A 21,532-nucleotide genomic window follows, 5' to 3' on the forward strand; every position below is an offset into this window, starting at 1 on the left:
GAGGATAAATCGAACGTCGCTTGCAGGTTCACACCCAACAGCTTGCTGAGGTGGGCCAGCATGAGGAGTTGGGTTTGGGATATGGCGCTTCGAAATTTATGGCCCGGGCATATATTGGTTTTGTGGAAGGAGTTGCTGTTAGAAAACACTGTTTTTAATCATTAATAAATGGGAAAAATGCATTGTCCTTCTTCCTTTTTTTGTCCTTCGAAAAGGATGATTGTTTTTGTTGATATACATAAAGTATGTGGTTTGTGCACCGGGGTACCCATGTTTATGCTCCACCTGGAATTTTTTAAATCCTTCCACATCGTACCATCGAGTACCTTCGTATTTAACAATTGCAGAAATTTTTATTAAGGGGTTTTTTGGTAGCACAATGCACGTTTCTTTGTTAACCCGTGGTTTTAAAACGAAAGGGTATAATGCGATGCGAAGGCAAATTGTTCGAATAACACCGTCCCAGTAGTGCGAAAGTATGTGGCGGGTGCGTATTGTGCAAGGTCGTTCGCGGTTTTATGCGCTTAATATCCGGAGCCACTTTTTGCATAAAGGTGCTGACTGCTTTTTATATAACGTGGTAAAGAGGTGCCAGGTGCTTTTTATATACGTAACGAGGCGCGTTGAGGTCCGGTTACCGATGTGTGGTGCAGCAAAGTTGAAACACGTGGATGCTACGACCGAGACCGCAACAGGTGGCCTGGAGGGCGGGCGGCTGGAGTGGCGCCCCTGGGAGGAAGCAACCCCGCACCACAAGGTTACGTGAGAAGTTAGTAAGCAAGGTGACCTGTTGATCTGCCTAAGATCAACAGATTAGAAGGGTCCAAGGCGTGCTCGGGCACCGACCAAGCATCCTTCACACGGCAGGAAGAAAAGGTATAAAAACGTTAGGGAAGCCTCCAGTGTAAATAGCCTTTAACAGATGCCCGGCATTAGTTAACTTAAGTTAGCTTTTAAGTAACCCTTAGAGCAAGCAATTACGATCACTGCACCAAAGTGCCAGACCTAGACAAAGACGCCATCGTGCACTGTTTACCAAGCCTTTCCTTAAGTGCTTTACCTTAGGAGCAAAGACCCGATTGTAACAGGGGGTTTCCTTTGTTACGGCCATGGTCGAGAACTAGGACACAGTTAATTGGCGCTACGAACGAAGATTTTAATTTGAGGAAGAAAGGAAAAAGAGAGGGGATTCCGGTGTTCGGCGCGTGTTCGACGCGTTTTAATAATGAACCATTGTGTGGGTCCTGGTCTGCGGGTCAAGGCTTGTAAGCATTAACTCAAATCGTTACACTTGTTTATTATAGGTGAAAACAGCCAACTTTGTTTTCTTTTATACCCACCGACATTAATTCCGTGTGTTTTCCTCCCACGGGGCTTTTGGTGCCACGCGCGATTTTTCGAAAAATTATTTAATATAAGGAAAATAAAAAAATCGACCCACGGTTACCAAACCTATTTCCGCGTTAAGCTTTTAAATTTAACTTAACTTTCCCCCGAAATTGTTTTTATCGAACCCATTGTTAATGGTTGTTAAAAAAACCCAACCATTTTGGTATTAGGGCTACCAAAAATGAGCCGGCTGCATAACAAAGTTTAACAAATCATTTGGCTTTGTTTAACCCGCGTTTTCCAACTTTTTTATCGCTTTTGCCTCGCCGTACGAACCGAACCGAAACGATTCGAACGTATAAAAAAATTGCTGGCCGGTAAATAGTATAATACTTTGGACGAATAACCGGCCCGGCTTCCGCCGTCCCCCACTACACACGCGACCCTCTTCGGTTGCAGCTTTACACGCAACCTTTTTCGGTTGCAGCTTTACGCGACTCCTTTTTAGTTAACCGCACCCAACGATACGTACGGCGCAAGATTGGCCTGCCCAGCACGCATTGCTTGCTAAGTACGCACGCGCAAAATTTGCTTAATTGTACGCGCTTTTGTTTGTTGTTACGCCGGGTTATACTAAAGTATAAGTGGCATTGCACGCGTAAAATCCTGCCGCGGCTTTGTTTGTGTTAAATACGAAGGTATTTAATGGTATTGTATGGAAGGATTTAAATTTTTTTAAATAAAGTATAAATTTGGGCATTACCGGTGTATTAACCATATATTTTGTATATATTACCGAAAACGAATATTTTTTTCGAAAACGAAAGGATAAAAAAAAAAAAGCATTTTTCCCATTTATTAATAATTAAAAACAGTGTTTTTTAACAGTTTACCAATATGGCTTAAACGGTGCCGCTTAACACCACGTTGCAAACCGCGCAGCTTATCGTTCGATACGCAAAAACACACAAAGAACACACCGGGTTGGAATTAAACCTTCCAGCCCCCGATTTATTTCTTTAGCCGGGCCCAAAAGGGGTTCCGAGGACCCCCCCCCCCCCCTCCCCCGCTTTCACCCAGCCTTACTACTTTTTCCCGGCACTTTGCCGGCCGACTGCTTTCTTTACCACTAACAGCTGCGCTTACAGCGCCCCGGCGTTTACTCGCCTTACAGCTAATCGCCCGCTTACTATTAAAAAGCGCCGGAATACGGCCCGACCTCCGTATGCCTTCGGGTTTAACTTTGTTAACCGCCGGATAGCAACATGTAGCTTAATATTTAGCTTAAGTAACGCTAGCACGTTATATGCCATTTGGGAAGCAGGGATTGGTACATCCCGATTTACCAACGTTAAATATACTCCTTTTCCTTTTCCTTTTTCGCAAAAACCCGCCTCGGTTTAAACCGGGCAAATTTAAATCGCAAAGCAAAGCAATATGTGCCAAAAACTTCGCAGCCAATTTAAGCATTAACGTTTCCGAATAAGTCGCTGCATAATAATAATTTTTTATAATTTAAAAAAAAAATGGCTATTGGTTAACGAGCATATAACAAGCAGCGCAACATAGCTATAGCGCTGCTAATGGGCGTTAAAGCAACCCGCGATGCTGGAATGGCCAATACTTACGGCAGCTTTGTTAGGGTTTAGTAATTTACAGCAATTTCCGCTTTTTCGCCCCGCTATCCGGGAATTGGAGTTCCTAATTTGTGTTACGCGGGAACATTTTTGTGCTTAATGGTTCGTGCGTATTTATAAGGGATAAATGCATTTAATTGGCTTAAATTGGTTGCGATAAGGAATACCGGCTTTTTATTGGCTAAATTAAAGCCGGCCATTAAAGAAGTAAAAGGTTTGCAATGGGACCTTTGGCGGCAGAGGAAGTTAAACTAAACGCGGGCTTTCCAAGCAACGCCAAAATTATTGCCTGCGTTTAACGCCATGTTTGTGTTTGTACCCGTGAGTACCTTTGTTATTAATTGCGTCGGCCGTACATGCTGGGCGCCAGTCCCGTTGAGCATGGCGAGGGCGCGGCGTTCGAGTAGGCGTGACGTATTAAACGGGGGTGTAAGGTAACTGGCTGGTGCTGAATCGACGGCTTCGGCGAGCTAGGATTCCCGTGTCGCAGGCTGGAAGCCTGGGGATCCAAACTGATACATAAAGGCGAGCGTGGATGATGGCGGGGCGCTGCAACTGCTTGCGATAGCGCAGCTTCACCTACGAATCATTAACCCCCACCATGCGGCTTCCGTTTCGCAGCCAGGGCAATAAACGGCGTTAAAGGTGAAATTTAGCAGGAATTTAGCTCGCAGTCGCAAGTTTGAGCCGGCAGCCGTCGCTCCTAACGGACCGTGGCCCAGCACCGTTCTATCCGCAAGTTGTAAAGAATTGTTGAATAGCAAATTTACGATACACGAACTCTGCCATTGCCCACCGAAATAGTTAACCGAAAATGCCCGGCGCTTTTACCTATGCCGGTGTGGACGGCCGACATGCCCCTGGCGTTTGTAGTGTTTGGTGTCCGTAATGTCCTTACCGCGGCCAAACCTTCTCGATGGCGACTAGCAGACGATTGGGTCTTTGCGCCTTGTCCACCCAACAAGTTAAGGCGATTCTCGAGTTTGGCCGAAGCCGCGACTATGGGAGGCGGAGCATTTTCGACGGCTAAGTCGGAAGCAACCACAAGCGCCATGGTTCCTTGCATGGAAGTGTTGTCGGTCGGCGTGTCCATAATCGGGACGCGGCAAATCCTACGATAACCCAAATGCGCGGCCGTAAAGCGCGGGTCGAGTAAAGATGCTACCTGGGCTTTAGTGGAGCCGTGGATCGCGGCCCGCTCCGTGGCGAGAAAGAGAGAGAGAGAGAAAGTATATTTAACGTCATCTAGTCGGGACTTACCAGTCCCTGCTTTTTAAGGGGCATATAACGTGCTAGCGCTATTTAAGCTTAACATTAAGCTATATATTGCTATCGAAGCAGTTAATAAAACAAATTAAAGGGCAAGCTTAAAGCATACAAAGTTCGGGCCGCATTCCGGCGCTTTTTATTAGTAAGCGGGCAATTAGTAAAAAAGGCGAATGTTGCTGGGGCGTTATAAGCGTATTTATTGTTAATAAAAAAAGCAATTGGCTAGCAATATACCGGAATAAAGTAAAGGCCGGGCGAAAAGTTGCAATGTTTTTTTATTTAAATTTGGTTAAAAACAGAAAAGTTAAAAGCTAAAAGGTTTAATTCCAACTTGGTATGCTTTTTATATATTGCGTATCGAACGATAAATTGCGCGGTTTGTTAACGTAATGCGGGTTCCAAAAACCGTTACAATTACGTTAGCAAAACAAAGCCGCGCAAAGATTTTGCGCGTATAATGCCATTTATACTTTAATATAACCCGGCGTAACAATAAATAAAAGCGCGTGCGGTTAAGCAAATTTTGCGCGTGCGTATTTAGCAAGCAATGCGTATTGAGCAAGCCAATTTTGCGCCGTGCGTATCGTTGGGGCGGTCGATTGAAAAAGAGTTTATAAAGCTGCAACCGATGAAAAGTCGCAAGGATAACGGGGGACGGCGGCGGCCGGGCCGGTTATTCGTTTAATGCGTTTTAACTGCTTGCCGGCTTGCAATCTTTTTGTACGTTTATCGTTTCGTTACGTATCGTGTACCCGCGAAGCAAAAGCGAAAGGAAATTTAAAAGCGGTTTGGTAATGCGCGGATGTTGGAGCATTTAATTATCGAGATTTTGGCGCGCGCTTCGCGCGCGCTTTAAGCAATAAGGTACAAGCCTTTTCTTTAATTGGCAATAAGCACCGCTATACCTTTGCCAGCCATTTTTTGCTTTTTTGGCCCAGTTGCGTTGCCGACGTCGTTGTTAAAAGGAATTGGAAAACGCGAGCAAAACAAGTTAAATGGCTTGTTAATGTTTTAATAATGCTTTAACCATTTTTTTAATGGGCTATATACCAAAACTGGCCGTATTTTTTAGCGGCCATTAACAGTAAGTCCAATAAAAAAAAAATTCGGGGGGAAGGTGCCCGCTCCGTGGCGTTAACGGGTCGGGGTTAGTTTTCTTCCTACGGTTCCTTACTGTAACCGCCCGCCAAGAATTGCAGCTTGGCGGCGGGTCGACGATTTGGCAGCAATGCCCCGCCGTCGAATCCAGCCGCATCTGCCGTTACCACAACAGCGTCGGGGAGTTTAACAAGCTTACCAGTTTAATATATAATCCCGTAAAGGGTTTAAATTACGCTTTGTCCAGTTGGGTGGCATCACGACGAGCCCGTAAGCCCTCAAGTCCCAGTGATTGCTACAACTAATAATAAAGTGGGAATAAAGGACTAACTTTACCTTTTATGGGGGTACCAAGTTACATAAACTAAGAGAGGGAAAGGAACCAGCTTGGAGAGAGGGGATGGCGAAATGCCATACCCAAGTTTCCGGAGCCGGACCATATGCATCAAATTATACCTGGCACAGCCTCTTTTAAACGGAGGCGGTGGGCCACCCGGCGGAAAGGAAATAGCCTTGGCCTTCCCGCTCTACTCCGCTTCAGGCAAGTTCGTCGGCTCTATCCACCCGGACAACAGCATAGCGCTTTGAAAGGGTGCTGTTGCACCGCCAAGAGCCGCAGTCGATCTGGTTGTTATGTCTTTGTCCCAAAAGGCCATGGGTGGTTCTGCCCTCCCGCAGGATATCTCGTCGGCGGACGAAGGCAAGCTCCTCTGGGTGCTACATGTGGAGTTGGATGGTGTCCATGCCCAGAGACGTAGTATTGGGCAGGTTTTTACGTCGGCGTGTCTGATACCGGTGAGTCTGGGCCAGTGGTGCGGTGGGTAACGCATCGTCAAAAAGTGCGAAGATTAATGCCTTTAGAAGGTTGGCTGCTATTTTGTCAAGTAATTCTAACTCGGGCATGTTATAAACACGCTACGTAAACCTTGCGTTGCAGATTTGGGCGACGATGGCAGCTTTGATAAGCTGCCCTTGATCCGAGTTTTCGACCCATGGTGAGTCCACATTTAGCCTCGGGACGTTACCCAGCATCCTGGCCTCTTCCGCAGCGAGCCCGGCCTCGTACGTCTCACTTGATCCATCGTCACTGCCTGACAAATGTGCGGCCGTGCGACCCGGGGGCCCGAAGAAAAAGACAGATGTGCAGCCGTTAAGCCCACTGTGGCGAGCTCCTCATTGAAAGCCACCGACTGAAAGTGGCCCATGCCGACCTGGACATTCCATTCCACAAGCAGCGGTTCTCCCTTCAATTTTGGCTTCGTCGTGTCCGTGGTCGAGGCCGAAGGGCAAATCGATTCGCTTGGAACATGCGAGTGACGGCTCGAACTATGACTCTCGCTGCCCTCCGAGTCTTTCGCCTCGTCCCCCATTCCCAGATATCTGCAGACCCAGTTGAGCGCTCGGATACCGGCATCGAAGGCGCCCAGAGCGATATGGCAGTTCCCTCGGCAGGTGCATACACGAGCGCTTAGGCTTCGCTGAGGTAGTGTCGTGTCTATCGTCTTTTGCCGACTTCTCCGGTACAGAATATTATCCCCGTCTATTACCCATGGGGTGGATTCGGCCTATGTAACGACGCCTCTACACCCCGAAGTCTTCCTGGTTGTTTCTGGAGCAAAAAACAAAGTGTACACGAAACGCATCTCGTTCCTAGCTGACAAGCATCTGGTCTCTGCGTCCGCATTGGCTTTCGTATTGTATGGCACCACTAAACGGTAGTGATCTTGCGCGGGGGGCTCGTACTGGCTCCAAGACGCCGACGAACGCGCAGCGACAGCGGCTCTAGCCTGTGGGGCGCTCCAAACTTGGGGTCAACCAGCTCCCTTGACCCACGTCAACATCCGGTTATAGCGTCCCTGCGACGTTCCAGGTGCCGAAACAGTGGACAGGGGCTGTTTCACAATTTGGTCGAGCTTCCCCGTTTGAGGGCTGTTAATAGGGTTCCTTTTGGCCTCGTCTAGGCTTCGGTTTTGCTCTCTTCATCATCAGCATCATCACCAACATGGCGTGCCACCAATCTCACAACATTCCGTGGTCCACGCTCGCCTCCCACTTTCGATATTCGCCATGCATTCGCTATTACGACGGCCGGGCCGACCTGGTCCCTAAGTTCAAGGAAAGCCAGGGCAAAGAGATTCACTATTTCCTTGGCGCCCTCGCTAAGACCATTGCAGCGCACGCTGTCGATGAGCTTGCCCGCCACCCCGAGAGGGTCGAGCCGTTGCAACCAGAAGCCACAATCCTGAGCAGCAATGTGGTCAAGCGTATCACGCCTTCCCTTCTCCATATCACCAAGGATTTGACGATACACGGATATTCGGCTTCTGCTCCCGAGGAGCTTGGACGCCTGCATTCCAAGCTTACCAAAACCAATGCCTACCTCCACGCACGAGCACACTCTCCCTGGAACGCGTGGGACGGGCCGGAAGCCTTCGCCAGCATCGAGATCTTCAAACTGCTCATTATCTACGGCGAGATGGATACGCTGCAGCACATTTGTCAGCACCCACAGGCCGCCTGGACTGAGTGCTGGGATAGGCACCGCGATTCGTTCGGCGACCAGAACACGTGCGGCTGGGCCTTCGTGCCGCGCCTCGCGCTCAAGGCCTACCTCGGCCTGAACCTGATCCTCTGCTTCCCCGCGCTGTGGGACAACGGTAGCGGCCGGTCGGGCGAATCGGATTACCGCAGAACCGCTTGCTACCAGCGCACGGTCCGCGACTGCACAAAGGCTGAGCTCTCGCATAACATCGCCGCCCTCCCGCACCGCCAGTTTTTCGGCGTCCCGGAGAAGCAGTTCGGGTGGTATGCCATATCCCGCCAGGACAGGAAGCACGCGTACCTTTTCGACAAAGACGTTGTTAAAGGCGGCTATCCGTACGGTGTGCTGCCTTATATGGACTTTCTTGGGCTCGAAACCGAGGTGGTGCACATGCCCAGCGTTTCGGACGTCATGCATGTCCGCTGGTGCCTGTGCAGCCTGGCCCTGCCGACGGAGCTGGTGACGGAAATTATGGACCTGGCAGGGTACCGGCCGGCGAGGCGGCTCCAGGTCCCCCACGATCCGCTGCACCCGGCCAACCGGAAGGAGCTACGTCGGTACCTCAACTTTTGCTTCAGGATACTGGTCCGGTGCGATGTCATGAGCAGGTGGCTCGACGGCGAGATACCCTGGGACAGGCTTGCGGCGGAGGCACTGGTCGACCTGCTGGGCGACGGCGAGAGCCGACACACCGCCAAGCACGGGAGGCGCTTCTTCGAAAGGACGTACCCGGTTCCGGAGAGGGAAGGCTTCACAACGCTGGATGTCCATGACATTACCTTCTTGTAGGAGCATGATATAGGCATGGTGCACTAGGTAGCGATTCGCGCCTCCTAGAGGGATCGCGACGTACAAGCTCCGTGTTCTACCTCCGGCTTATTTGGAGAAAGCTCAGCCTAACGCGGGCGGCAACCGAGGCAAGAACTTTCCGGGATTAGGAGGTCCCCAAGGTAGTCGCTGATAAATCGACGAAACAACAAGTACCGAAAGGAAAGAACGCGCGAATCCTTGGGTAGCGGGAAGACGGGACTGCCGGGTTGTCGCCCCCTCCGCGAGATTTTCAGTAGTTTTGTACCAGAGCCGGTTATTACCGCTTGGGAAAGGGCGAGAACACCCTCCCACTCCCCAAGGAAAAACAAGCATGAACCAATGCATTCTTTTCGGCAGCAATGCTCATCGGGCTGACGACTGCCCCGCCTCCTCCTCCTCCTTCCATTTAAGACGATCCCAGCGGGGGCTTGAGGGGCTCGTCCGTGTCGCAGAGCACGTAGACACTCCTGAAGCTGCAGAGCCTCACGGTCTTGCAGAGGTCCGACGTGATGTACTGAGAGATGGGCTCAATCCAGTTCGAGGTCGGGTAGCACTGGGGGGAAGGACAAAGGGAAGAAATTCGTCAGTTCGAAAGATTGATTGGGAGCCTCAGCGGAAAGGCGTGCTGTTAAACACCAACTGTAGCGCACCCACCCGCTAGAAAATAGCGAGCCAATCGCATCAACACACCTAAACCACCACCAACCCGGCCCATTTAATGGCAACTATTGCAACTAACCACAATCGAACATTGGTTACAAACGGTGTCCTCCCCATCCTCGATGCTCAACCGCCGGAGAATTTTCTGCCGAAATAATCAAATTTCCTGAAAGATTGAATTCTGGCGCTATGTGTCCACATGTCGGTATTTCCTAACAGCCCGTTAACCCTGTGTTCCCCGCTGTCTTGGGGCTAAGCTACGGTGGGGTATAACGCAAACTGGGACAAAATTCATTTTTCGCTATTAGGCTTACGCCCATATAGGGTAGGGGGTGCATTCGATCCGTTGCTTAAAGCAACTAATTCGCCGCGTTTAAAAACAATGGTTACTTTTTTTGCCAATACGTTTTCGTACAACCGCTTTTAACTTCGTACATCCCTTTTTTACTTGCACTTATTCACGATTTGCCCAAAATACCCGTTGCTACAATGTTACGGTATAAGCCCAAAATATACGACCTTTTGTTAAAAAAACGCTAACGCTACGAAAATGTTTTTAATGCTATAGCAATTTTCGCCAAAAGCTAACCGTTTAAAACATTATTATTTACTTTTTTTTCCCATATAAAACGCAATTTTTAAGCTTTATCCCGTACAACCTTTGCTTTGCTAATGCCGGTTAAATCCAAATATAACATAACGGAATTAATTATAGTTTTAATTAATAAAAGGACGAAAAGTATTGCATTTACCTAACGAAACTTTAAGCTTTTTATTATTAATATTGGTTTAACTTTTTATTACGGCCAATATTATTTTAAGCTTAATAATAACTTTATTTTAGTTAATATACCATATAACGTTAATATTACCTAGGTTAAAGCTTTTGGTACGGCCCGATACAATTACTAGCAAAGGTTTGCGGATATAAAAGCATTAATTTGCTTTTTGGTTTAAAAAATAAATTTAAAAAACAAGCTTAAACGGTTGCTTTGAAAAGTAATTATTTTCGTAAAAACGGGTACGGATGCAAAAAAAAGCATTGTTAAATTGGTACAAACGTTAAAAAGCAAAATTACGTTTGCATTGCTTTTTTAAATGGTTACGGGGAAAAGTAAATAAAAAAAATGGGTTTGTATTTGTTGGTACAATTGTACGAAAATTAATAAGCATATATAAAAAACCCTAAGGTTAAATATAATTTATCCTTTTTTGCTAGCTCCGAAATCCCCGTTCCCCTTTTTAAGCATGCCGCATACGCTTTTAATAACGGTAATTTTGTAACATTTATTTTTAAAGCCAAAAAAAAGGGTAAATAAATAACGGCAATTAAAAAAAACCAATTTTTGCCCGTTAACGGCTTACAAATGCTATTAAATCCAAATAATAACGCACATTTCCGTTTGCTTTCCAATTTGCCCATTTACCGCCGATTTCCGATATAACAATTAATTTATTTCCGTTGCTATTGTTATCCACGTATATAGTAATAATTGCATAACAAAACGGACAAAAAATAAAAAAAAACATAACCGAAAAAATAAGGATATTAACCGAAAAAAGCCAAGCGTTAACGTTTAAATTGGATGCGTAAACCGGCATTTTCGATAAAGGAAATAATAATTTTAATTATAAAAATGCGTTAAAATACGTGCTTATATAACCTTTAACGAAATATATTATATATGCTAACCAATGTACAAATGTAACTTTTATTTTTAACCGCAAAGTTAAAAACAAATTACCGTTATTTACAATGGGTTTGGGTAAAAGCAAACGTGGTTATTTAAATATAATTTCCAAAAGCATTTCCAAGCGTTAAAAAAAACGGATAATTAATTAGCTAAATATTTCCCGTACACCAATGTATAATTATTTACAACCTTTTTTAATTTAATTTTTAAATTTTTCGTTTTTTTATTTATTGGTTTTTTTGGTAAAAAAGCAAACGCATGCTTAACTTGTTAAACGTTTTGCATACGCAATTTTAACCAACGTACAAAAGCAATAGCTATTTCGTATTTTAATATAAAATAATTAAATATAGCTAATTTGGGCGTAACATTGGTTGCTTCGTATAAACGAAAAGCATTTCGAAATCCAAAATAACAATTAAAAAAAGGACGGTTTCGTTTGCTATCGTTTTTTTACGTAAAAAAAAGCTTAACGTTCTTATTAATTAATTGCATAAAGCAAAAATAGGATTAAAAAAATACGCATCCAAATTAATCGCTTTTTAAGCAAATAACTTTTTAATATATGCCAAAAATGCCGGATTAACCAGCACTTTCCAATTTTTAACCTTTGTTTTAAATAAGTGGTATAATTAGTAAAAACGGCCGAAAACGATATGGGTTTGTTAACGTTGCGTGCAAATACGGTAATTATTTTACAATTAAATAAACGCCGCAAATTCGTTACGAATAACAAGCATAAATAAATATAGCAAAGCAATTTTATTAATAAAGTTATTTGCGTACTAAATGCTTTTGGCTTCGAATTTGCCAAAAAAAATTTAAAATAATTAATTTCGTATAAAATTGTATAAGGAAAAAAATACGTACAATCCAACGCGCATTAACAAAAAGACAAAATCGATTCCACCACGATTCGAATTTTACGTTGTAAATATTTTTGCTAAATACAAAACATTTTTTAATAAGCAATACGGCAAAAAAATTTGCTTATGCTTAAAGTTATTTAGCAATGGGTTTATAAGCAAGCAAAGGGTTAAACGCGGGGTTAAACGCGGGGTTAAAAGCGATCGGGTTCGAATTGCGGGCGTTTTAAAGCGTAAACGGGCAATTAAAAGCGTTTAGCTTTATTAACCGGATTTTCTAAATGTTTTTGCGCAAAGCCGCTTTCGTAAAAAAGTAATAAATTGCGCACAAAAGCTTTATTTTTACATTTTAATTTGTTTAAATAATAAACGGAATAAACCCGTACTGTTTAATAAAAGCAAAATATTGTGCAATAACGTTACAAACCGTTTGGGCGGAATTTCCGGCGTAAAACCAAATAATAAAACGGAAATAAGCATTAATGCTAGCGTAAATTTCGAACTTAAATTGTTAAAGCTTTATATATTTATTTACGAACCAAATCCAATTAAAACCAGGTATTGTATAGCTATTACGGTAACGGTATCCGTATTGTTATTATTTATTCGCCTTTTTTTTGTAATATTGCAGGTATATTTTCCACGCAATTATTTTTTTTATACAAAAACGCTATTGCCGTAAATGGGTGTATAGAAATTTACGATTTAAATTTTGCACGATATTATTAATATGCCGTTCGTAAGCAAAATATTTGTTAAATTTTTGCCGTATACGTGCTTGTTTATCCGTTAATAAATAACAATAAATATTGTAAAACTTTCGAAATTGTTTTAACCCGTGTAAAGAAATGTTAAAAATTTGCGTAAATAGTTTGTTAAGCATTTGTTCGTTTAAAAAAAATTGGTTAAAGTAAAACTTTTAAATAAAAGGAAAAAAATTAACGGTAATTTCCGTACAAATTTGGTTGGGAAAAATGTTTTATTAACGAAAGCAACGGTTTAAAGTGCGGATAATAATACCAATACCATGTATTGTATTAAACCAAAATTTAATATATTTAAACGTTTGCCTTTTTTAATAAAAAAAAACGATATTATTTTGGAAAGGTTCGAAAGCAATTAAAAAACGAAGCATTGTAATGTAAAACGGAAAAAGTAAATAAATAATACGGTAATTAAATATTAAATTAAAAATTTGGAATTGTACGGAAAAAATATTATTAATTTTATACAGGGCTAATGGATTGTTGGTTATACATAAGCATGCAAATTTAATTATATAATACAACGAAAACGAATACGTATTTTTTTCGTATGCTTTCGTATAACTTTGTAAAAGGAAATTAACGCTTAACCGTTTATAAACGCTTTGTAATTTGTAATATTATCCCGTTATATTACGTAAAGCTTTATACGCTTTTAATTAATTTTAATTTAGGCCTCGTGGTGCAGTGGCTCTGCACCAGGCCGGTCCCGCCAGGACCACGGGTTCGAATCCCGTCGAAACCACAAAGGACATTTTGTTCCTTAACCGCCCGCCCTGCTGGGCCGGAAAGAAAAAGGGGCCGTTACGCCAACGGGCCTCGCCCGAATTGATTTTTACCCACGCACAAAAACCAACGATCCCGATAATTGATCCGATTCCGACCCCTCCAACCCCGACCCTTCCCAACCCCTCCTGGCACCATTTCGAAAGCCCAAGATGCAGAAGGTTAGGCCAAAAAGGAGGCAACGGGAGGGCTTTTGGAAGGGCCTAACCTTACCCCGACGAATGCACGCACAAAACCGACGAATTCGATTACCATCCCTTTCTCTTTCAGATATTAGCCACAAGCCCTAACCCCCCTTGCAGCCCTAGCCCTAACCCCAACCTTACCGCCCCAAGTAGCCCAAGACGCTGAAGGCCAGGCCAACAGGACGGTAACGGGAAGGAAAAGGGCCGGGTGCTAAAGGGGCCAGGTTAGGTGCGTGGGAGGGCCCCCCAAGCGCCCTGGACAAGCTTGGGCAAAAAAACCGGCAAAGGACCCCCTTAACCGAAGTGGACCCGATTCGTGGCCCCCCCAGCAAAAGGGCCAGCCTGGCAAATCGAATAACGAACCAACCAACCAACCACAAGCAAGCAGGACGCGGCCTTATCGGCCCTTTGCAAAGGGGGCTGCACGCGGAAGGACGGTTAATTCCCGAGTGGAGCCCTTACAAGCAGTCGAGCGTGGAAAAAAGTAGGCGTTAGCCAAAGCGGTTCAATACCGCCACGGAAGCGCACCGCTAAAGAGGCGGAAATGCAGGCATAAGGTTTTTCCTCCTTAGGCCCAACCCAAAGGTTTTCCCCTATTTGCATATACTTAGCCGCAGCACTAAAGTTTCTTCCATAAACATAACAGCGTATAAATACAACAATTAATTTTAATTTAATTATTATTTTTATCGTTACCTTTTTGCTTTTTGCGCTACATAATTTTTTTATTTAAGCGCTTTGTTAAGGGTTAATCGGTGCAAAAGCGGGTGGTTACCAAGTTACGGGCCGAATGCGGTGTTTCCTTTGTTAAGCCTCCGTAAATCTCTTACCAAAAGTATTATTTCCAATAAAAATTGTTTTTTTTAACCTTCCTTTCCCTCGTGCCCTTTCGGGCACGCAAAATTGGTTTTATAAATCTTTTGCGCTTTATGCGCTTTCGTGCAATTTAAGCTTTATTTTATTTTTTTAACTTTGCCGTTATGCTTTGGCCGCGATACCGGTAATTCGCCGGTATATTTCCGGAAAAGTTCGTACCCGGCTAACTATTAACGCCCCCTTTTTTTTTTGCTGGGCAATTTTGCCCGTTTTTTTAACGCCCCCCGCTTTTTGCCGGGCGGTTTTGCCCGTGCTTTTAATATATTGCCCTTTTCCGATACGGTTTGTTCCAAGCCGTTTATGCCGCGCGTGCAACCCCGTAAGTAACCGGTAACTTACGGTATTCCGTTAAACCGCTTTAATACCCAGCGGCGCTTAAAAAAACCGGTTGTAAAGCTTTGCTTTACCCCGAAAAGTGGGTTTGCGCCAATATAAAAAGGCTCCTTTTTTTTTTGCGGCAGCGGGCTTTTTTTTTTTTTGCATTTCCAATAACCATTCCAACAATTTTAACGATCGTAACCGTAAATAATTAATATTTAACCGTTTTTTTTAAACATCTAAACTTAACCGGTAGCTGTAAATGTTATTTTTTGTACTTAATTACGTAAAAAAAATAATGTTTTTTCGGGTATTTGCTTCGGGTTTTTCGGTTTAAACCAACCCGTTAACCCCCGCTAACTTTCCAATTCCAACCAATTTATTGGCTTTTTTTAATTTTTCGGCCTTTTATAACCAATTTAGCATTTTAATTCGCCAAACCCTTTTTGGCTTTTCGTTTTTTTATGCCCCAGTTTAGCGCTTTGTTAATAGCCCCCGGGTATTTTTTCCGGTTATCGTAATACCGTTAAATTCGAATTTATTTAAATTTCCAATTTTTTAAATTTTTTATAATTGCTTTACTAGTAACTTTCCGGTAAGCTTTTTAAATGCCGCGGGTTTATCGAACCCTTTTGCGCTTGCAATTTTTTAAACTTCCTTTAAACGTTTTGCTAATAACCCCTTAGCGGGTTTTAACCGCCGCGGCAAAAAAATCGTTGCCAAAAAAAAGCGTAAAACGTGCAACAAACGCCGCCGCAACGCTTTTAATTTTTATAAATTTATTTCCAAAGTAAATACCGCTTTTTTTTTGCTTTATATGGGTATTTGCAATGCGGTTTCGCCGCCGGAAATTATCGATGCCCAATAAAATAATAAATATAATTTTATTTGTTTGCTTTTTTTTAAAAACAATTATACGGAACGTACGGTATTTTGTAACCGTTATTTTGGTTATTAAGCATATTAAAATTATGCCGTTAACCCCCGTATACCGATATGCTTTAATAACATTACGGGGTTTTTTAAATGCATTTATTGCAAAAACGTAATTAGCAACAAAGCTTGTATCGAATTTTTTAAATGGTTTTAAAAAATGGCTTAAAATTTTAACAAAATTTTAAACGTTATTTACAAACGGTTTTTTAAAACAATACCGGAACTTTTCGAAAAGCTTATTAAAATTTAATTTTGCGCCCGTAAAGCCATTTAAAAAGTTAAATCCTTTTATACTATATTGGTTAAATAGCTTGCGCGTTATAAGCGTTAAACCGTTATTTAAAAACGCATTAAACGCAAAATTGCCCGTATTGTAACATTGGAAATTACCTAAAAAATGTTCCAATATTTTCGCACCATTTCCTTTTAAACAAAAAAGCAAGCTTAAGCTTTAATTGCTACCAAAAACCGTTTTAACGAAATAAAAGCGTTTTTTAAGCATTTCGAAAAAGGTATAATTGCTTTTTTTAATAACATTGCCGTTAGCTTTGCTATAATTGCGGCGCATTTAAATACTTAAATTTATAGCCGCGCGGCTTTCCGTAAAAGTACGGCGTCCGTATTAACACCGGGAAGTACCGCTTTTAGCGCTAACAATTTTAACGGCAACAATTTTAACGCCGGCGAAAAAAACGTGGGTTTTAAAGGTTTTGGTTTTTTTAAATACGGCATTTAATCGATTTTTTTTATATATTTTTTTAATTAATTATTAATATTCCCTTTTCGAAAAATGGTTAATTTTAAATTTTTTTCGTTAATTTGTTATAATTAAAATTATAATTTTTTTTGTTATATTGCTTTTACAATATTGCAAAATCCCAATATTTTTAATTACTAATTAAGCTTTAATGCTTTAATAAATAATTTTAAAATGCTTTTTTTTCGTTCTTTAATGGGTTTAAATACCGTTAACATGCATTTACCGTTACCCAAACGCTTAAGCCCGTTTGCCGTACCATTCGGAGGTTTTTTTACTTCCTTTTCGGGTAAGCAATGGTATTTTTTACTATAACGTACGTTTAAAATGCGGTAATTGCTTTAGCGTATTGCGCCAAGCATGCTTTTTTAAAACTTTCCAAAATGTGCTACATTTTGCATATCCTTTAAAATTTAAATGTATTGTACCATTAATTTAAAGCGTTTTTTATATTATACCGTTTTTATTTAACTTTTTATTTATAAAGCATAATATTTTACAGCTATTACAAACCGTTTACGGGTTTTTTTACGTTTTTTTCCGGTAACCAACTTATTTAGCACGTTTAAAACATTTTTTTGGGCCATTTCCTTGGCTTTTATTACTTTTTTTTATAATACCCCCGTTTTTTTCGGGTATTTACCCGCTAAAATCCGGTATTTTCTTTATTTTATAAGCTTATTTCCAATAAATTTGCTTTATATGCTTAAACAATTTTTTTCGTAATATCCTTTTTAAAAATTTACGAATTTTTCAATTCGTTATAGCTTATCCATTTAACAAAGTATTTTCGTTTCCGCAAAAGCCCTTTATATTTTAGCAAAGTTTTTATTTTGAAACGGTTTTTTTTCCGCTTCGATTTTTGGTTTTTTATTTTTTGGCTTTTTGCCGGGTTTTTTTTGTAAACGTTTGCAATAAATTTGCCGGAAATATGTTATATATCCGGTAATTTATAAAAAATTTAACCGGAACGCTAACCCGGCCAACCCAACCATTTTTAAAATTTAAAAAGGTTCCAACCATTTATTTAATAGCTTTTTTAACGGCCTTTTTCTTTTAATGTTTGCCGTATTTAGTAATACCCAATTGCTTACCCCAAAAAGCACCGGGGTTTTGCTTTTATTATTATACTTTTTGTACGTATTATTCGCTTTTTTTAGCAATTTTTTGGCTTGTTTTTTAATTGCTTCCAAAGCCTTTACTTTAATTTGGGCTGTTGCTAAAAAATTTTTTTTAATTACCCGAAAGTTATAAAACTTTTATAAATAAAACGTTATTAGCAAAAACGCCGGGGTTTTTTTGCAACTTTAAATGCAGGTTCGTATTGTGCATTTACGTTGCTAAATGCAATAGCAACGCTTAATCGTTTTGCTTTTTGCAATAAAAGCACCGGAAGTAATGTTTTATTATTTGGTTCGTTCGTTCCGTTTGCCCGTTAATTTAAAGGTAATATGCTATTAATAACCTTTTTGCAACTTTTAAATGTACGGCAAAAATTATTTAAAACCCGTTTATAAATAATTTATTTCGATTTAATACAATTTTTTTAAATATTTTTAACAATTTCCAAACGTATGCAAATAAAAAGCTTTTTAATTTTTTATTGGTTAATTTCGTAAACGTTAGGATAAAAAAATTATATTTGGTAAATCGGTTAATTATTACCAATATTACATTGCGTTTTTTACCGGTTTTATTTATTAACGTTAAAAGTTTTCCGATAAAATTTATTAACAATTTTTGTTTCGGGCGGTTTAATACGGGCAAAAATGCTAGCAACCCGTAAAATGCTTATATTTTTAGCTTTATTTACTGGCATATTTAATACGTTTGTACGTATTTGCGTACGTTTTTGGCCATACCCGGCCATTTAAATTGCCGTTTAAACTTTTTTAAAATTTTGGCCATGCTTTTGTAACCCCCCGTTAAATTATTATTTTATTTTTAAAGCATTGCCCGTTGCAACGGCGTTAAATTTGGAACCCAAATTTTTTTTTTGTATTTAAACAAACCGTTGCTAATTTTTTAAACGTTAAATTTATTTTTCTAAATACCGTTTTAAACGAAATCGTTTTTTGCTTATGCTTTAAAAATGCGCTTTAATATCGTTTTAATATTTTTTTTAATAATAATTGTCCTTACGTAAGTTGCTTTTCGAAATTTAATTAGCAAATTGCTTTGGATTTTTTTTTTTGCCATATTGGCTTTCCCGTTTACGGGCATATTTTAAAAACGTTTTAACAAATTTTTCGCAAAGTTCCGGTATTTTAGCTTTTATTTAATCGTAAAATTATACTTTGCTAAATTTTCGAACGATTTTATTTAGCGCTTTATTGCTTTTTCCTTTGTTAAAATATAAATATGGTTTAAATGGTTAGTAATAATTTTAACAATTTTTTGTAAGTAAATTAAATAATGCCGTTACTTTTTAAAAGCTTTTATAATAATTAACAGTTTGGAATTAAGGATTGCGTATTGTAATTTCCTTTAGCGCAGCTTTTTTAACAAGTAAGTTACCGGGTGCTAACGGCCGTTTTGCAATTGCAGCAATATTGCTTTTATTGCAAAAGCCGAAGCATTAATCCTTACGCACAACGGTTTCGATAAATTAAAATGTATTAGCACCGGGGCTTATATAAATAACAATTTTAGCTTGCAAAAAGCCTTTTTCGCGGTGCTTTCCAGCAAAAACGCTGTATCCTTTTTAAAAAAGGTTGTTAAAAGCGCCGTAATTTTTGCATAGCCTTTTATAAATTTCCGGTAATAACCCGTAAAGCCCAAAAACATTTGCACGTTTTTAATGCTTTCCGGTATCCTTTATTTTTGGATTGTAACAATTTTATCCGGCAGGATTTCGACCTTAAATTTAGTTATTTTAAAATTTAAAAAATCGATACTATTTATTTCGAATTTGCATTTAGCCGGGTTAACGTAAAATTTGTACTTTTCGAATCGTTCCAGCACCGTTTTTACCGTTTTACGGTGCTTTTCCCGTATTTTCGAAAAAATAAAAATATTATTTAAATATACAATGCAAATATTATTAATTAATTTTTTAAATGCTATATTAATAAAGCTTTAAACCGTTATTAATGCATTAGCTAAACTAAATAGCATTATTAAATATTTATAATGTCCGTACTTATAATAAAAAGCAATTTTCCATTCGTTTTTTTATCGGATCCGGATTTAATAATAAGCGTTTTTTGAATTTAATTTGGTAAAGTATTAATTTTTAAATACCCCGTCGAATATTTTGTAAATTAACGAAAATGCTAACCGGTTTTTCCTGGTAATTTTGTTAAAACCCCAATAATCGATACAAAAGCGGAATTTTTCGTCCTTTTTTAAAACGAGCAAAATTCCGGCGCCGGCGGGATTGGTTAAATGCCGGATTTAACCTTTTGTTATAACTTTGTTAAAATACCCCCGGAAAGTTTTTAATTTTTTTTTGGATAAAAAATAAATGCTTTCGTAAAGCGCCATCGTTTTTTTTTCCAATTCGATTGCGTAATTCCAATTTGTATATTTTAGCATAAAGTTTAATTTATAAAGCTGCGCATATTTTGCAACCATTTTTTTAACCCATTCCGGAAAAGTTTTTAATTTTTTTTTAGGGTTTTTCGGGGTTTCCAAACGTGCAACCGTTAATATAATTATCGTTTGTTTTAATTAAATTAGCTTTTTAGCTATTTCCAACAAAATTATTTTAACCTTTTTAATGGTTACCGGAAACCTTTACTTTATATTTCCAAACCGGATTTTAATATCCTTTTGCTAAAGCTAAAACATACCCAACGTAATGTTGTACCCGGCCCGGGGCATTATTACGTAAAATACCATTAATTTTTGGGTTATTCCTTAATTATCCATTGTTTGGATTTTGCATTTTTTTTCCCTTATGTAAGCATGCGCTTTTTGGTATCGAATTACGCTAAATAACCCCCGTTTGGTACCGGTATTTCCTTTGCTTTTACTAACAAACGGTTATGTATTAAATTAACATTGCTTTTATTGTTAACCAATGCTTTTAGCTTTACCCGGCAACCGTTAATCCGTAAATACATTTTGGTTTTCCAACGCGTTTTAACCGCCGGGGCGCACTTTTAAGCCCCGGTGCCCGAACGGCCAAACAACGGTATTAAATTCGGCGGCGATATTTTGCTTTTTTTAAAGCACGCCGGCTAAATATAGCCCAATTTCTTACATTTATAACACCGTACCTTTGGCTTCTTCCCCTTCCTTTTTTGGCCGGGCTTTCCTTAAGTAAGCGTTGGGGCCGTTGGGGTTTCCGCGTCGTTTATTTATATTTTGCATGCCGCAACGATATGGCTTAATTGCCCGCATTTGTAGCAAGTAACTGGCTTTTTGGTAGCTAAAATATTTGTATTTCCCGGCGTTTTTTTGGGTTATTCCGATATTATTTTTGCTTTAAAAGCTTTTGCTTGCAAATTTTCCATTGTGTAAAAAAAGCTTTTAAGCGTTACCCGTTTTTGGATTTCGGGGCGGAAACGGTTAAAAAGCAATATTATTTTCGTTTATTTAAATGCTATTACAAAATAAACAGTATATATTGTTATAAAGAAGCTTTAAGCATAAATATTAAATGCTTAAGGCATCGAAAAAGCGGTCCCTTTGCCTGGAAGCGTATGACGCTTCCAGGCGTTAAGAAGGAAGCTTAATAAGCAAGGAGGACAGGGAGTTACGTGTATATAAAGGGCAGAGGCCTTTACGGAACCTTGCACTTTAAATCCTTTCCTCCTTAAAGCATATTAACCGGAATAGCCTTAATCCGTGCCTATCCCTTCTGCCTGCAACAAATGCTAATTCGGGGAAATCGTTTTTTATTAAATTTTAACGGATTCGGAATGCTTTAAACAATTTGTATTTTTTTTGCTTAATAACGGTATCTCCCGCAAGCTTTTTAATTGCTTGCTACATCCGCAAATTAAGGTTTTTCGATTCCGTTTGGAGCTACCGCAAAAAATCGGCTTAAATAAACGGT

At 40.3% G+C, this 21,532-nt stretch overlaps 4 protein-coding genes and 1 pseudogene across 5 annotated transcripts; 4 read left to right on the forward strand and 1 right to left on the reverse strand.

Moving 5' to 3' along the window:
- Positions 1-3,814: 3,814 nt before the first annotated feature.
- GGTG_05701 (hypothetical protein) lies at positions 3,815-4,174 on the forward strand. Its single transcript, XM_009223507.1, has one exon. The coding sequence runs from the start codon at positions 3,821-3,823 to the stop codon at positions 4,085-4,087; it is 267 nt and encodes an 88-aa protein (XP_009221771.1). The 5' UTR covers positions 3,815-3,820; the 3' UTR covers positions 4,088-4,174.
- Positions 4,175-5,987: 1,813 nt separating this feature from the next.
- Positions 5,988-6,221, forward strand: GGTG_05702 (hypothetical protein; the record flags this gene model as incomplete). Its single annotated transcript, XM_009223508.1, has 2 exons — positions 5,988-6,128; positions 6,195-6,221. 2 exons carry the CDS (start codon positions 5,988-5,990, stop codon positions 6,219-6,221), a joined length of 168 nt encoding a protein of 55 aa, XP_009221772.1.
- Positions 6,222-7,223: 1,002 nt separating this feature from the next.
- Positions 7,224-9,121, forward strand: GGTG_05703 (hypothetical protein). The gene has a single exon (XM_009223509.1). It carries the CDS (start codon positions 7,336-7,338, stop codon positions 8,662-8,664), a length of 1,329 nt encoding a protein of 442 aa, XP_009221773.1. The 5' UTR covers positions 7,224-7,335; the 3' UTR covers positions 8,665-9,121.
- Positions 9,092-9,665, reverse strand: GGTG_05704 (hypothetical protein; the record flags this gene model as incomplete). The annotated part of the gene is made up of 2 exons (XM_009223510.1): positions 9,092-9,238; positions 9,660-9,665. 2 exons carry the CDS (start codon positions 9,663-9,665, stop codon positions 9,092-9,094), a joined length of 153 nt encoding a protein of 50 aa, XP_009221774.1.
- A 3,677-nt stretch (positions 9,666-13,342) lies between these two features.
- On the forward strand, positions 13,343-13,414 carry GGTG_20122 (annotated as a pseudogene). Its single transcript has one exon. The product of its transcript is annotated as a tRNA-OTHER (tRNA).
- The last annotated feature ends 8,118 nt before the right edge of the window (positions 13,415-21,532 follow it).

The sequence above is a fragment of the Gaeumannomyces tritici genome, assembly GCF_000145635.1.
Source record: "Gaeumannomyces tritici R3-111a-1 unplaced genomic scaffold supercont2.3, whole genome shotgun sequence".
In the NCBI taxonomy this organism is placed as follows: Eukaryota; Fungi; Ascomycota; class Sordariomycetes; order Magnaporthales; family Magnaporthaceae; genus Gaeumannomyces; species Gaeumannomyces tritici.